General features: G+C 41.1%; 1 protein-coding gene across 12 annotated transcripts in view; it reads right to left on the bottom strand.

Moving 5' to 3' along the window:
- Window positions 1-14,839, bottom strand: part of LOC122563474 (proto-oncogene tyrosine-protein kinase Yrk-like) — a 300,778-nt gene that overhangs the window by 88,579 nt on the left and 197,360 nt on the right. For 3 of the 12 annotated variants that reach the window (XM_043717228.1, XM_043717229.1, XM_043717240.1), the window contains exon 1: window positions 13,561-13,663. The exons of the other annotated variants lie outside the window; for them this stretch is intronic. In XM_043717228.1, coding sequence (XP_043573163.1) covers window positions 13,561-13,648 — 88 coding nt within the window. In that variant the 5' untranslated portion in view covers window positions 13,649-13,663. Of the gene's footprint in view, window positions 1-13,560; window positions 13,664-14,839 lie in introns of those variants that run through there. 12 annotated transcript variants of the gene reach the window in all.

The raw sequence follows: 14,839 nt of genomic DNA, 5'->3' as shown, positions 1-14,839 counted from the left end.
GGAAGAAATCCGGCTGGGTTTCTAGAGGAAGCTAGATGGTCTTATATTTGCTGCCAAATGGAATTCAGTGTCGAAACACACTGAAAGATTACTGTGGATTGGTGGGCTTGGTGTACTGAAGGGTCTCAAATGTTTATTGTTGGTATGAAGACATGATTATATTAAATTTCAATTTATTGACTGGAAACAGGACTTGGACTTAAAAATTTACTCTTTCAAACAGACTAAAATGATTTCAACCTGTTTTGTATTTGTATTCAATATTCTAATCCTATTAAGAGAAGTCTGTAAAAACCCAAGTGTTGTGAAGGACCTGTGTTCCTACCTTATTGGCAAGGTATCGATGGAAGCCAACTACAGTATTTAACAACTGGAGGTGAACTATTCAAAGGTTCCTTGCTTGGTTTTTAAGAGAATCCTCCAAATGGGCTAATTCAGTTATGTTTGGTTATATACAGTTATACTTGAATTACTGCAGTTGGAGAGACAGCACATAAGCCCAAGCCCTTTGCATGGTTAAAGTGTTTTATCAGGCAGAAATGAGTGAAGAAGGTTAATGGCGCTGCAGCATCTTTCTCCCTCTCAGACTCTCTCTCTCCCCTTTCTTTTCCCCCTCCCCCCACCCGCCCCTTCTTCTCCCCTCTCTGTCTCTCCCTCTCTCCACCCTACGGTAAGGATTGGAGCTTCTGTATAACTTTAACGATGCTGCAGTAGACAGTGATTTTTCCTAAAGAGAGTATTCAGCTGCACAGCAAAATAATCCAAGAAAACATCTCCAAGCCCCTCAGCGGTAACAGCAAGACCACTGAATTCTGCCTGCAGTCAGTAGAATCGCAAACTACAAATTCTGCATTCCTCTTATTTTTTACGGACTATAATTTGGCCAAATCCACCCTCGCCTCCTCCATTATCTGTACTTTCATGTTGTGGATATTGGAACCTATTTAAATCTGATCAGTTTTATCATAATCAACAAACCTCTTTCTTTGTTCAGCTTAAGAAAACCTGCACAATTGTTTTTTTCTATAATTACAGCAAGTAAGTGCACACTGAATTGGTAAGTGTACTGTTAACCGAAAGAAAAAAATGTCCTGTTGCAGTCAAATATGAAGATGGAAAGGTAATGTTGTGGTATTGCTGTGTAATATGCATGTGGTATCCACATATAGCACTGACTTGCTACCTTCCTTCATGTTGCTGAAAGACTTCTTCAAACTCAGTTCTCCACCAATGTCTTTGATTCCCTACTCTTCCTGCTCAATTCCCCAATCCCATACTCAGTGTACACATCTACCATCTTGCCCCTCACTGTAAAGGATGCTGAGATGACTTAGAACATAGAACAGTACAGCACAGTACACGCCCTTCAGCCCACGATGTTATGCTGAGCCTATATCTTAATCTAAGATCAACCGAGCCTACACATCCCTCAATTTACTGCCATCCATGTGCTTGTCCAGCAGGCACTTAAATGTTCCAAATGTATCTGTTTCTACTACCACCCACTGGCAGTCCATTCTACACATTCCCCACTCTCTGCATAAAGAACCTAACTCTGACACTTCCCCTATGCAATCCTCCAATCACCTTAAAATTATGAGCCCTATTAACAGCCATTTCTGCCCTAGGGAAAGGTCTGTGGCTATTTACTCTATTTATTACCTTGTGCATCTTACTGCTCATGGGAAGCAATCACATTAAAACAGCTTACTGTTCTGTTGTCAGTTCACCAATATTTACAGGTAGGACTCCAGCTCAAAATGTTCCCATTATTTTTGCTCATTTCCTTAGCTGACATGTAATCTCCTGACCATTCACAGTAAATATAGAATCCCTATATAGAGTCATAGAGATGTACAGCACGGAAACAGACCCTTCAGTTCAACTCGCCCAATCCGACCAGATATCCTAAACTAATCTAGTGCCATTTGCCAGTACTTGGCCCATATCCCTCCAAACCCTCCTTATTTGTATACCCATCCAGATACCTTTTAAATGTTGTAATTGTACCAGCCTCCACCCCTTCCTCTAGCAGCTCAGTCCATTGTGGAATCAAGCCATTTGGTCCATCATGTCCCCAACAACTCACCCCAGTTCCTGAGACCCTGCATTTCCCTTGGCTAATCCACCTAAGCTGCACATCTTTGGACTGTGGGAGGAAACCAAAGCAGCCGGAGGAAACCCACACAGACACAGGAGAACATTCAAACTCCACATAGACAGTCGTCCGCAGGTGTAATCAAACCGGGTTTCTGGTGCTATGAGGCAGCACTGCTAACCACTGAACCACCATCAGGACATTTACAGTTCACATGTTCCATGAATGGTGCAGTTGAGAAAAACATTATGTGATTTGAACCTTAGAAACAGAAGCTTTTTTTTGGTCTTACATCTACCAACAAGATCGTTGTATTTTCAGTTAGTAGGCAATTATTCCATCTGCGCTTTGCATTTATTTAGATTTTTCTTTGAGAAACAAATGCCTTTTCTGAAATGCCAATGCTCAATTACACCGGATACTTACAGAAAATGTTCTTATGAAGTGTGATGACTAATATCAGGCTTTTGATTCACAATTGTGTCATGACAACAATCAAATAGGAACTGTCAATTTTTACATAAATCACCTGATTTTAATATCTAAGTCTTTTGTGTAGTGAAATGATTTCACGGAAGATAGAAACAAAAACAGAAATTGTTGGTCAGATTCAGTAGGTGTGACAGCATCTGTGGGAAGAAGGCAGAGTGAATGTTTTGAGTCCAGTGATTCTTAATCAGAACTGTTAGCAGCTGGAAAATCATGGTGATTATGCTGAAGACAAGGTTAAGTGGAGGAGGGATGTAGCGACTGTAGCAAGGTCAGTGAGGTGGACATTATAGAATATGAGTTCCCTGATTGGGGCTGTTAACCTGGTCCAGTTAGGGAGCCCTGGCTGACAGATAAAAACAGGAGTGTCAGACATCCTGTTCACACTGAGAGCTGACTCTGAGGGAGCTGGATCAGTGCCAAGGACTCTCCGTGTGTGAATAAAGGGGGACTTGGTGATGGGATACCGGCCTCTGTGGATTCATTTCAGCCAGAAGGGGAGAGGTGAGCTGATAGGTGGAGGTGGAGCCCAGGGAGAGAGGGAGAGAGATATGAAAAGGGTCAGTAACCAAGGAGATTACAGAAAGCAGGCCAGGTCAGAAGAAAAGCTGAATAAGTGATAATAGCAACTGTGAGTAGGAGGCAATGGGTGAGCTGTACTGAAAACAAAGCATATAATATGAAAAGAGACGTGGAGCAGGTGGCAATGGGTGAGTGTGCTAAAAACAAGGCATGTCATAACAGGACTGGGTGTGGGGGTGGATAAAAACATGGAAGGATGGAATCAAAGTCTAAAGTTATTTAACTCGATGTTGAGTGCCCAAAAGAAGAATGAAATGTTGTTCTTTGAGCTTGCTGCCCTCAGTATGGTTTCCTCTACCTTGTGGAGACAAAATGTAGACTGGGGTGAACACCTACATTCTGTTCTGCCAACGATAACCCTGAGCTTCCAGTTACCTGCTGCTGCAACATCCTACCGTGTTCCATGGCTGACGCCTCCATCTCAGGCTTGCTGCAGTGATCCAGTGAAGCTCAGTGCAAACTGGATGAATAGCACCTCATTTTCCCCTTGGGAACACTGCAGCTTCTAGAACTCAACATCAAGTTCAATAACTTTAGAGCCTGATTCAATCCTGCCATGACCGCGCACACAGTCCTGTTTTAACATGTCTTGTTTTTAACACGCACCCATTGCCACCTACTCCTAGGCCGGTTCTCACAATTCATGGGTTGCTTTCAGTCCAGCTCACCCATTCCCCCCTACTCAGGAATGTTGATTGATTTATTTATAGTTGTCACATGTACCGAGATAGAGTGAAAAGTGTTGTTTTGCATGCTCTACAGGCAGATCGTACCATAAAAAGTGCATCAGGTTAGCAGAACAGAGTGCAGAGAGTGTTACAGCTGCAGAGAAGGTACAGAGAGAGAGAGATCAGAATGAATACATGAGAGGTCCATTCAAAAGTCTGATAACAGTGGGGAAGAAGCTGTTCTTGTATCTGTTTGTATGTGTTTACAGAAGTTTATATCTTCTGCCCAATGGAAGAGAGTGGAAGAGAGTATAGTTGGGGTGAGAGGCGTCTTTGATGATGTTGGTTGCTTTTCCGAGGCAGTGGGAACTGCTGACGGAGTCAGTGGATGGAAGGCAGGGTTTTGGGATGGACTGAGCTGTGTTCACAGCTCTCTGTAATTTCTTGCAGCCTTGGGAAGAGTGGTTGCCATATCATGCTGTGATGGATCTGGACAGAATACTCTTAGCTCTGATTATCACTTTTTCAGTTATTCTCCTCTCCTGGCCTGTTATCCATTATTTTCTTGTTTACCCTCCCCTTTTATATTTCTCTCTGTCTCTCTCTCTCTCTCTCTCTCTGGACTCCACATATCCTCTCACCTCTCCTCTTCATCCCCCAACCCCCAACCTTCAACTTCATCTTCAGTGTAAATACCACTTTTCCCTCATTGCTAACAGTTCTGATAAAGCATCAGCAGACTTGAAACATTAACTCTACTTTCTCTCCACAGATGCTACCAGATGTGTTCAGTTTCTCCAGCAATTTCTGTTTTTCTTTCAGACCTCCAGCATTCGCATCTTTAATTTTAAATAGGAAAGACATTGATTTAAAAATGGCCCCAGTGACCATCTGACCATAGGTTAAAGCAAGCTTCAGTAAACCAATGTTGAATAAGTAAATTATTTGAACTGAAATTAGCACTTCAATCAACAATTTTTCAGAGACTGGAACCCGTCAAGTGTGAGAAAACTTGCATATAATATTTTTCAATTACACCGATCAGATAAGCTTCACCTATTGGGGATGAAAGACCCAGCTGTAATTACTAGCATAGAAACAATGACCATAGGCATTGGAATATTTAAATTAACTGGAGCTCAGGCAATTGATTTTGTACAGCAGAGAAGCTGGATCTGTAATAGTAACACTGGAAAAAACTCTCATTCTCTCTCTATTCTCACACAGGAAAGACAAAGTGACTGCTGATAACACCAATGGGAGAAACATGTGAATACGAGAACTTAAGATAGCTACAACATGCACAGCAATGTTGATCCAATACAGCAGTAACCAACCGGGGTCTCACATTAACAATGTGTGCTCCAGGACACCTTGAGAACATATGCATTTGATTTTTGTGCATTTGAAGATGAAGCAATATAATTTCAAGGTGCAACTGTCTCAGTCTCCCTTTTGTAGCAGCCCTGAACTAAAGGGATTGGAAAGCTGAAGATTCTCAGCAAACTGCAAGCCAGGAGGCTGGGCTGTCAGGAGAAATGGAAGATATTGTTTCCACTTTCTGCATCAACCTCCACTAACCTCTTCTCCATGACAAACAAATCTCACAGAATATTGTTGCATCAGTGAAAACTTGCAAATTTTCTATGATAATGAGTTGTTTCCTGATTATTGCCCTGTGTTCTGGCAGTTAGTCCCAACCACATTCAGAACACAGAAAGACCTAAATGGTACATGGCTAATGGTTACGGTTCATTACAATCTGAATGGAATGGCTGGTACTTCAGGAAGTAGCTCCACATACTCGAGGAACAAGCTGCACGCCAACAAGTTAATTCTTTAAAAAATTGTTTCTTTCACTAACGCTTCTGTGAGATAATTTGGAAACTTTAATTGTTAAAGTTAAATTTTACTTGGTCCAACTTTGCCCATCGGTGAAGCTATTCTCTCTAACTGTATTCTCTATTACTGTCGAGGCAGGAGAAGGAGTTCATGTCATCAATGATGTGGATGTGCAGGGGGTTGGACTGAGATGGACACAGTCAGATTTGTGACTTTTTTGTCATTATGTCTCTGCCTTAATTAATCAGATCATAGATCATCCCTTCACTTACTATTCAGCTACACTTAACTCACACCGGCGAAAGTGAGGACTACAGATGTTGGAGGTTAGAGTCAAGAGTGTGGTGCTGGCAAAGCACAGTGGGTCAGGCAGCATCCGAGGAACTGGAAAATCGATGTTTTGGGCAAAAGCCCTTCATCAGGAATTTTCCTGCTCCTCAGATGCTGCCTGATCTGCTGTGCTTTTCCAGCACCACACTCTTGACTTTACTCACACCGTCAGACACTTTTGATCATCTGCAGAGACTTGTTATTCAGCCTGTCGACACTCCATTCACACTATTTGTACTGTCCTTTGACACTCTTAATTACCTGGAATTATCTGACCATGATCTCTCCGCCTATAAACTCTGTGCCTGTGTGCTTTCCTCCACTTCACCTGATGAAGGAGCAGCACTCCGAAAGCTTTTGATTTCAAATAAACCTGTTGGATTATAACCTGGTGTCATGTGATTTCTGACCTCATGTAATCTGACCTCATTCCTGAAGAAGGGCTTATGCCCGAAATGTCGATTCTCCTGTTCCTTGGATGCTGCCTGACCTGCTGCGCTTTTCCAGCAACACATTTTCAGCTCTGATCTCCAGCATCTGCAGCCCTCACTTTCTCTCATGTAATCTAGGCCCTGGTTGTAACATGCTGCAGAAGCATTTAATTTATGTTTGTTCAAACAATACTGCATGTTCCCCTCATATCAGTAAGTACTCCTTATAGATAGCAAATCTTGCAACAAATTGTTAACAGCAAGCCAAAACCAAACCATGACTCACCTGAAATTATCACACAATATGTTGTAAGGTATAATTTACATTGACAACATTTACTGTATGTGATGGGAAAGCAGTTGTGAACAACAGGACAGTTTTGATTCAATTATTTTTGTTCCGAGGGAGTCTTTCAATTGCACTCCAACTGAACCTTTCATTAGATGGCATCCTGGTCCCTTTGTTTAACAGCTCGATGCTTCAGTCAGGCAGGAGCAGTATGACCCCAGATTAATCAACACATTGTATCTCTTCCTCACACCACATATAAACAGCGGACAAGATAGTTTGAGATAAGCCTGGACGTTTATTGGCATTTAGTTCACTGCTCAGTTGAAGAAGACTCTAGCTTCATTCTCATCAATAAGTACATTTATGTTCTGCAACATAATACGTATCTAAAGCTTTATTTTTCCTGAAAGAGAAACAGAAAGTGCTGGAGAAACTCAGCAGGTCAGGCAACACCTGTGGAGAAAATCAGAGGTAAGATTTCGGGACTAGTTTCTTCAGAGCTGCGTGTAGTTAGGAAAAGGTGGTATTGATGCTGAAGGCACGGGGCTGAGGGTGGAAGGAGTAAGCAATTGGTTTTCCAAAAATAGACATAATCATTAACACTTTGGTTTCTCAGTGCTCACATTGTTAATGGCACACATTGCAGTTGTGATTGAGATCCCTCCCTTGCGAAACAGGCTGCCACACAAAGATAAAATGGAGGTGCCAGTGGTGGACTAGGGTGGACAAAGTCAGAAGTCACATGACACCAGGTTACAGTCTAACAGGTTAGGGATAGTCAACATGGCTTTGTGCGTGGGAATTCATGTCTCACAAACTTGATTGAGTTTTTTGAACTCTGGGAGGAAACTGGAGCACCCGGAGGAAACTCATGCAGACATGGGGAGAATGTGCAAACTCCACACAGACAGTCACCCGATGGTGGAATCGAACCCAGGTCCCTGCTATTGTGAGGCAGGGACACTTTAAATTTGAACAGTTTCCTCCTGTCCTAATGTTCCATTAGAGAATTGTTACAATGCAGAAGGAGGCCATTTGGCCCATCATGTCTGCAATGGCTCTCTGAACATTTTGATATTGTGCCAATCTCCAGCATTTTCCTGAATATCTTTTTAAATAATTCTCTCATGCTCTTTTGAATGCTTCAATTAAACCTGCCTCCACTACAGCTCCAGGCAGTGCTTTCCAGGCCTGAGCTACTAAAAGCAACAGGCAGAGCTTTCCAGGCCTGAGCCACCCACAGCTCCAGGCAGTGCTTTCCAGGCCTGAGCAAAATATTTTTTCTTGCCTTGCTTTTGCTCCTTTTGCAAAACACTTTAAATCTGTTTCCTTATGTCCTTGACTGTTTTACGAGCAGGAATACTTTCTCCCTGTTCCTTTGTCCGGACCCTTCATAACTTTGAAAACTTGAAATCTCCTCCCAGCCTTCTCCTGTCCATGAAAAGCTATCCCAACTTCTTCAAAGTTTCCTCATTACTGAAGTTTCTCATCCCTGGGAAGCATACATGTAAACCTCTTTCTGCACTCCCTCCAATGCCTTCATATCCTTCCTTCAGTCTGGTACCTAGAACTGTTCACAATACTCCAGCTGAGGTCTAACCAGCATCCTTTATAGGCTCAACATAACTTGCTCTTGTACTCTATGTGCTTATTAATAAAGCCAGGATGCTTTATGTTTTATTAATAGCTCTTTCCATCTGTCCTGCCAACTTTAAAGATTTATGCACAGGTTTCTCTGCTCCTGCTCAACATGTAGAACAGAACCTTTATTTTGTATTGTCCTTCCATCATCTTTGGATCATGCAATTCCTGATGGTGAGTTTCATCTTCCACCTATCAGTCCATTCCACCAACTTGTCACTATATTTTGATGATCTACATTATCCTCCTTACATTACACAATCCTTCCAAGTTTTGTGTTGCCTTCAAACTTCGAAGTTATCACCTGCACCAAGATCTAGATAATCTTTACAAGCACATCAGGAAAAACAGGTGTCCCAAATCTGAATTCCAATACAAACCTTCCTTCAGTATGGAAATCATCCATTAACCATCACACGGTGTCTTTTATTGCCCAGTGAATTTTGTGTCCCTGTTGATGCTGACTTGTTTATTCTGTGACCTACCCCTTCCCTCACAAGTCTGTTACGTGGTGCTGTGTCCAATGACATTTGGAATTCCATGTACACCACCCCATTGACCTTGCTCTCATCAATCCACTCCATTACGTTTTCAAAATATTTCAGCACGTTAGTTACACAATTTTCCTTTAAAAAATCCATGTTGACTTTTCTGAATTCTTAAGCATAATGTTTCGATGTGACTATTAATTTTATTCCAATTAATTATTTCTGGAATTTTCCCCACCACTGAATTTAAGCTAACTGGTATGTAATGTTTGGGCCAATCTTCAGAACCTTTTTTGAACAAGGACATAATGTTTACAATTCTCCAAACCTGCGGCACCCAAATCCAGGGGAAATGGAACAGTTACTGTCAGAGTCTCTGCAATTTCCATGCCCACTTCCTTCAATGTCTAATCTGGTCCCAGTGCCTGAGCAACTTTTAATTACTGGCAGTTTATCCAATATCTCCTCAATATCAATTTTAGATGCTTCTAATCAGTTTCCTCCTCTGTCTCCATCTATCTCGCTGATAAAGACAGATGAAAAGTATTCATTTAACACCTCAGTCATGCCTCCTGGCTTTATGTAAAAACAATGACTGCAGATGCTGGAAACCAGATTCTGGATTAGTGGTGCTAGAAGAGCACAGCAGTTCAGGCAGCATCCAAGGAGCAGTAAAATTGACGCTTCGGGCAAAAGCCCTACTTCAGGAATCCTGATGAATGGCTTTTGCCCGAAACGTCGATTTTACTACTCCTTGGATGTTGCCTGAACTGCTGTGCTCTTCCAGCACCACTAATCCAGAATCTTGGCTTTATGTGTCAATCCCCAAATGCAAAATAAATCAGTGAATGGTCAGGGAGGAAATTTAAGTTAATACCTTACCATATCTGTCAATCCTTTTTCTCTGTTCTTCTCTAAGATCCCTGTGATTATTTGCTGGAGACTGTCTCCCTTCAATAATTCAGTCCAATGTTTTGACCTCAAATGTGAGTGCCAGTGAACAGTTCAAACAGATGCAGTGACAGAGACTGATGTGCATTTTCAGCTGGTATTGTGGCCTATCATTCCAATAAAAAACGCATTGCTGCTTTCCCCAGCTTAACTCAGGGCTATGGAACTCAACTGAGGTGGCTGTATCTCTGATTCAGAGCATAACCAAGGTCCAATCTGTAAACCTCTTATCTATATGCTTTAGCTTTTCACTGTCATCTGTAGGTAAACCACAGTGGAGCTCATCAATGTTTTTTGAATTTAACAATACATGAAAGATTGAAGCCTGAATCTTTATATGTCTGTATGTGGATAAATCTCAAACAAAGCCCTACAGAGCTAGGATATTACTCCAGATCTACTACTAAACGACAATGATGTTACTGAATGTTAATATGTATAATATACAACACTGTACAACCAAGGTGCAATATTAATGAAGAATCATCTTGACTCAAACGTTAGCTTGCTCTCTCCCCATGAATGCTGTCTGACCTGCTATGATCGCTACCATTATTTTTTCAGTGCAACACTGAAAAGTTGTGTTGATGAAAACTTTTGACACTCGAAGTTTGCGATGAAGACTCAATGCAAAAAATTGTATTCCTTTGGATGCCTCAAAAGTATCAAACTATAGTTTCCCATAGCAAAATATTGATAGTGTTGCATAATTCAAGATGTACCAATGCTTAGTGACAGTGGCTGGAGATTTTTGTGTCTATAATCATTTTTCTGCAATTGTTTAATTGTTCACTTGCACGGGGGATAAAGAAGGGAAACTTCAATCGATAAATCCATTGTTGTGCAAACTGCTCTAGTAACTTTGTAAAGATATTAAATAATTGTGATTAATGAGTGAAATACCAAATTTCCTTTGCTAGTTTTAGAAAGGTAGATTTTGAACCAATATACAAGCATAAATACTTTGAAATTCTTTTACTGAACAACATACATTTACTGAGCTACAGCACATTGCATTTCCCAGCTGTCCGGTAATGAACTTAGTGCCATCAGTGCTTTCAAAATTTTAAATGCTGAGAGCATTTGGAATAGTGGATTAGAACAAACTCTGTTAATCTCTGGGATGCAGATCCAAATTCAGTTTAGATTAATGGGGTGACAGTCCCTTTGTTATTTATGTGACAAGGGTCCTCATTGAATGGTTTGGAGGCATCACTAGCCATTTCTAAGACGTCTCCTTGAATCTGCTGCAGAAAACTGGAAATAATTTGACACTGAAGGGAAAGCTTTATCCATTGCTATTGCAGCATAAATGTGAGCTTAAGGAAAGCATTGTAGTTTTATACAAACCATGAGCATTGGAATTCTATCCCCCCTGTATACTGACAATTCCATTTTGCAGATTACAAGGATGGTTGAATATTGCAGAAAATTAAAATATCACACTGACACAGTTAAAAATGTTCTACCGAGAATGAGCCTATTGGAATTTTATTGGCAAGAAATAGGTTTATGTTGTTAGCACAGGATAGACACCCCACTTCCATTTGTTGCAAATTGTCCCAAGTGCTTCACAACAATTCTCAACATGAAGGTAATGTGATATGAGGACAGGTTGGCTAAAGAGACAGGGTTTAAGGAAGGGATTCCACAGTATACTGTCCACACCTAGTGATTTTCTCAACTGCATGCCGTGAAAACTGCCCAAGTGCACCTGTGAAATTTTGTACAAAGGTAATGCAAATCAATGTAAAACACCCACTGGGTTGAAGCATGAAGCTGAATTCTTGAGACCCGTCTTTGCATGTGCTTTGGCTGACTGCGGTACATGAATATCCGATGATCTCTGTCCATGTTATTGTTGGACTCTTGTCATTTCTGACAACATTCCACTGTGAGCTAGTTACAAACAAGAAATGTTCCCTTTGAAATTTAGAGCCCTGAACTGAGTGCAGTGCTTGGGACAGATGGAGGGTCGTGAATAGGTAGATATGGGCGGCTCGGTGGCACAGTGGTTAGCACTGCTGCCTCACAGCGCCAGAGACCCGGGATCAATTCCCGCCTCAGGCGACTGACTGTGTGAAGTTTGCATGTTCTCCCCGTGTCTGCGTGGGTTTCCTCCGGGTGCTCCAGTTTCCTCCCACAGTCCAAAGATGTGCAGGTCAGGTGAATTGGCCATGCTAAATTGCCCGTAGTGTTAGGTAAGGGGTAAATGTAGGGGTATGGGTGGGTTGCGCTTCGGCGGGGCGGTGTGGACTTGTTGGGCCGAAGGGCCTGTTTCCACACTGTAAGTAATCTAATCTAATCTAAAATAGTTGAGTTTGGCAGATTTCAAAATGTGTCTGTGCCCCCAGATAACAGTGTATGTTTTCTGGCGGATTTGAAACATTAATGCATTTGAATCTTCTGTAGCTTGTTATATGCACTATGTTGCAAAGCTCTCTCGTAAGACCAAAGCCATTGTCAATGCAAGTAAATGTGGCATCATCAGCAATCAACTGAGTGAAAAAACGTGGATGTGCTGTGGAATTATTTGTCTCGCTGAAGTATGTTACTGAATAGTTTGGTCTATGCACTTAATGGCGTATCTGCCAATGTTGGAGTGATGAAATTTGGGAATATTTAAGAGGCTTGAACTGGACAAAGTCCTTGGAAGTTGTGCTGCCAATCATAATCAATTAATGTTAAAATGAAACAAAGAAAACAGAAATTGCTGGCGAAACTCAGCAGATCTGGCAGTTTCTGTGGAGAGGAAAATACAGAGTTAATGTTTTGGGTCCAGTGACTTCTCTTCTCTCAGTTAATGTTACTTGGACCCATCAGTTACACTGCCAACTTATGATTCAGTCTCAACTTCCTGTTATTGTACTTGTTTGCACAATACCTGATGTAGAACCATAATGGCCAGTCAATCAGTAGTAAGGGAATCAATTCAATATTCAAACTGAAAACATTAAAGGGGATGTTAGTTTCTTTCTTTCTAATTTAGTGTCACTAACATGTGGAATGATGAACCATAAGTAGCTTTCGAAACTGGAACATTTAAGAGAGAAATGCTTAAAAATGAAAAATAATAGATTGAGAAAAAGCACAATAATTAGAATTGGATAAATGAATTGTGGAAATCAGCAACAGTGAAGATTGTGTCGACAGTATAGCCTCTTATCACAATGACTATTTCTATAATAATTATAAAATGCATTTTCCAATCTTTGCAAATGACCAAATTATCTTCAACATTTTGCTGATCTCTAACACAGGGGAAGGGAGGAGATGAGGTTTTGGATGTGGATGTCCATGAGGCTGCTGCAGTGCCAGGAGGAGACCAGAGGAAATATTACCGGTTAAGAAGATAATCCTCCTATTGCTAATATTTTATAACCAGTTAACTATCAAGTCTGGAGTCAAGATCGCTGGTTTACAAGGTCACTTCCAGAAGTTGCAGTGAGCTTTTGCAGATTCTCTCAAAATCTTCCTAATCTCTCAGCTAGTGCCTGAAGTCAGTGTGCATCTTGAATACTGTCATTGTCCTTTTGTACACTGCTTGCTGTCTTGCTATTTCATACACATTTTAAAAATGCTCCATACAGAGATAGCTTTTCAAAAGCTTTACCACAGCCTGAAATCCAATTTTCTGTTCACTTGCCAAACTACAGAAGGTCAATTGAGAAGACTAGTTTAATGAAATAACAATACTGAAATGTACAGGATATTGCAAATAATTCCGCAATCTTGGCTGCTGACGTACCTGACTTTATTGTGAAAAGGTAAAAGCGGCTTTTATCAGTTAGTGTCTGCTGTGATGTTCTATAGATCCTCCTACTCTCCTTCCTCATTTGCTGTGACAAGACACTCTTAGGTCATTCTGCCAATTTACTCCATTTTACTGGATTAGTGTAAAAGGGAATTCACTTTATGGTTGTTATTATAGAGGAATTACCTCACTGCAGTCAAGTGTCACACTGTCCCTGGATTTAAAAGCAAGCTTCAATTCATTTAATTCTCAGGAAAGTCAGACATTTCTAAAAAAAAATTGCCTCTTTCTAAGATCTTCTATCATTCGATCCAAACCCACCATTCCCACTAATGCATTTCCCCTTTCAGCTCAGTGTGTGTAATAGCAAGACCCACAGTAAGATCCACAGGGTTTGTTTCAGGAAGATAATGAAGCTTTTCTAGTCTTGTCAATGTTTTTATTGTGATAGGGAACTTTGCATTGTTCCAATTAACATCTTAGCCAATGACAAATCAGATTTGGTCAGTATCTTAGCCCGAGTGATAGTTAATAAATATCTTCAAATACTGGGATCACAGATTGGAGTCTTGTGGTTCATGCCTAACTCAATTGGCTGCTGCTGAACTGTCAAAATAAGCTTGTTGTAAGACATAGGAGCAGAAGTAAGCTGTTCAGCCAATCAAGTCTGTTCCTCAATTTGATTTCACTTTCTTGCCTTTTCCCCATAATCCTTCATTCCCTAATTGATTAAAAATCTCTCTATCTCAGACATGAAAATAATTAATGTGTCATTACTGATCATGAGACAAAAGGAACAATTATGGATAATGATGAATATTTGAGCTCAACAGGGTGGCACAGTGGCACAGCGGTTAGCACTGCTGCCTCACAGTGCTAGAGACCTGGGTTCAATTCCTACCTCAGACAACTCTGTGTGGAGTTTGCACGTTCTCCCCGTGCCTGCGTGGGTTTCCTTCGGGTGCTCTGGTTTCCTCCCACAGTCCAAAGGTGTGCAGGTTAGGTGGGTTGGCCAGGCTAAAATTGCCCATAGTATTAGGAGAAGGGGTAAATGTAGGGGACTGGGTTGCTCTTCGGAGGGTTGGTGTGGACTTGTTGGGCCTGTTTCCACACTATAAGTAATTTAAACTAATTGGAAAACAACCTTATAAAGTTCTTTCCATAATACCCAGTTGTTTCTGAAATGATTAGAAATGTTGTTTTGCCTGCACAACTCTGTATGGATGTTCATTCCAAATTAGAGACATTCTGTGCACTTGCTAAATATATTTTG

The sequence above is a fragment of the Chiloscyllium plagiosum genome, chromosome 27, assembly GCF_004010195.1.
Source record: "Chiloscyllium plagiosum isolate BGI_BamShark_2017 chromosome 27, ASM401019v2, whole genome shotgun sequence".
Lineage (NCBI taxonomy): Eukaryota > Metazoa > Chordata > Chondrichthyes > Orectolobiformes > Hemiscylliidae > Chiloscyllium > Chiloscyllium plagiosum.
Note: the sequence above shows the minus strand (reverse complement) of the source record. Positions and strands in the feature narration are given on the sequence as shown.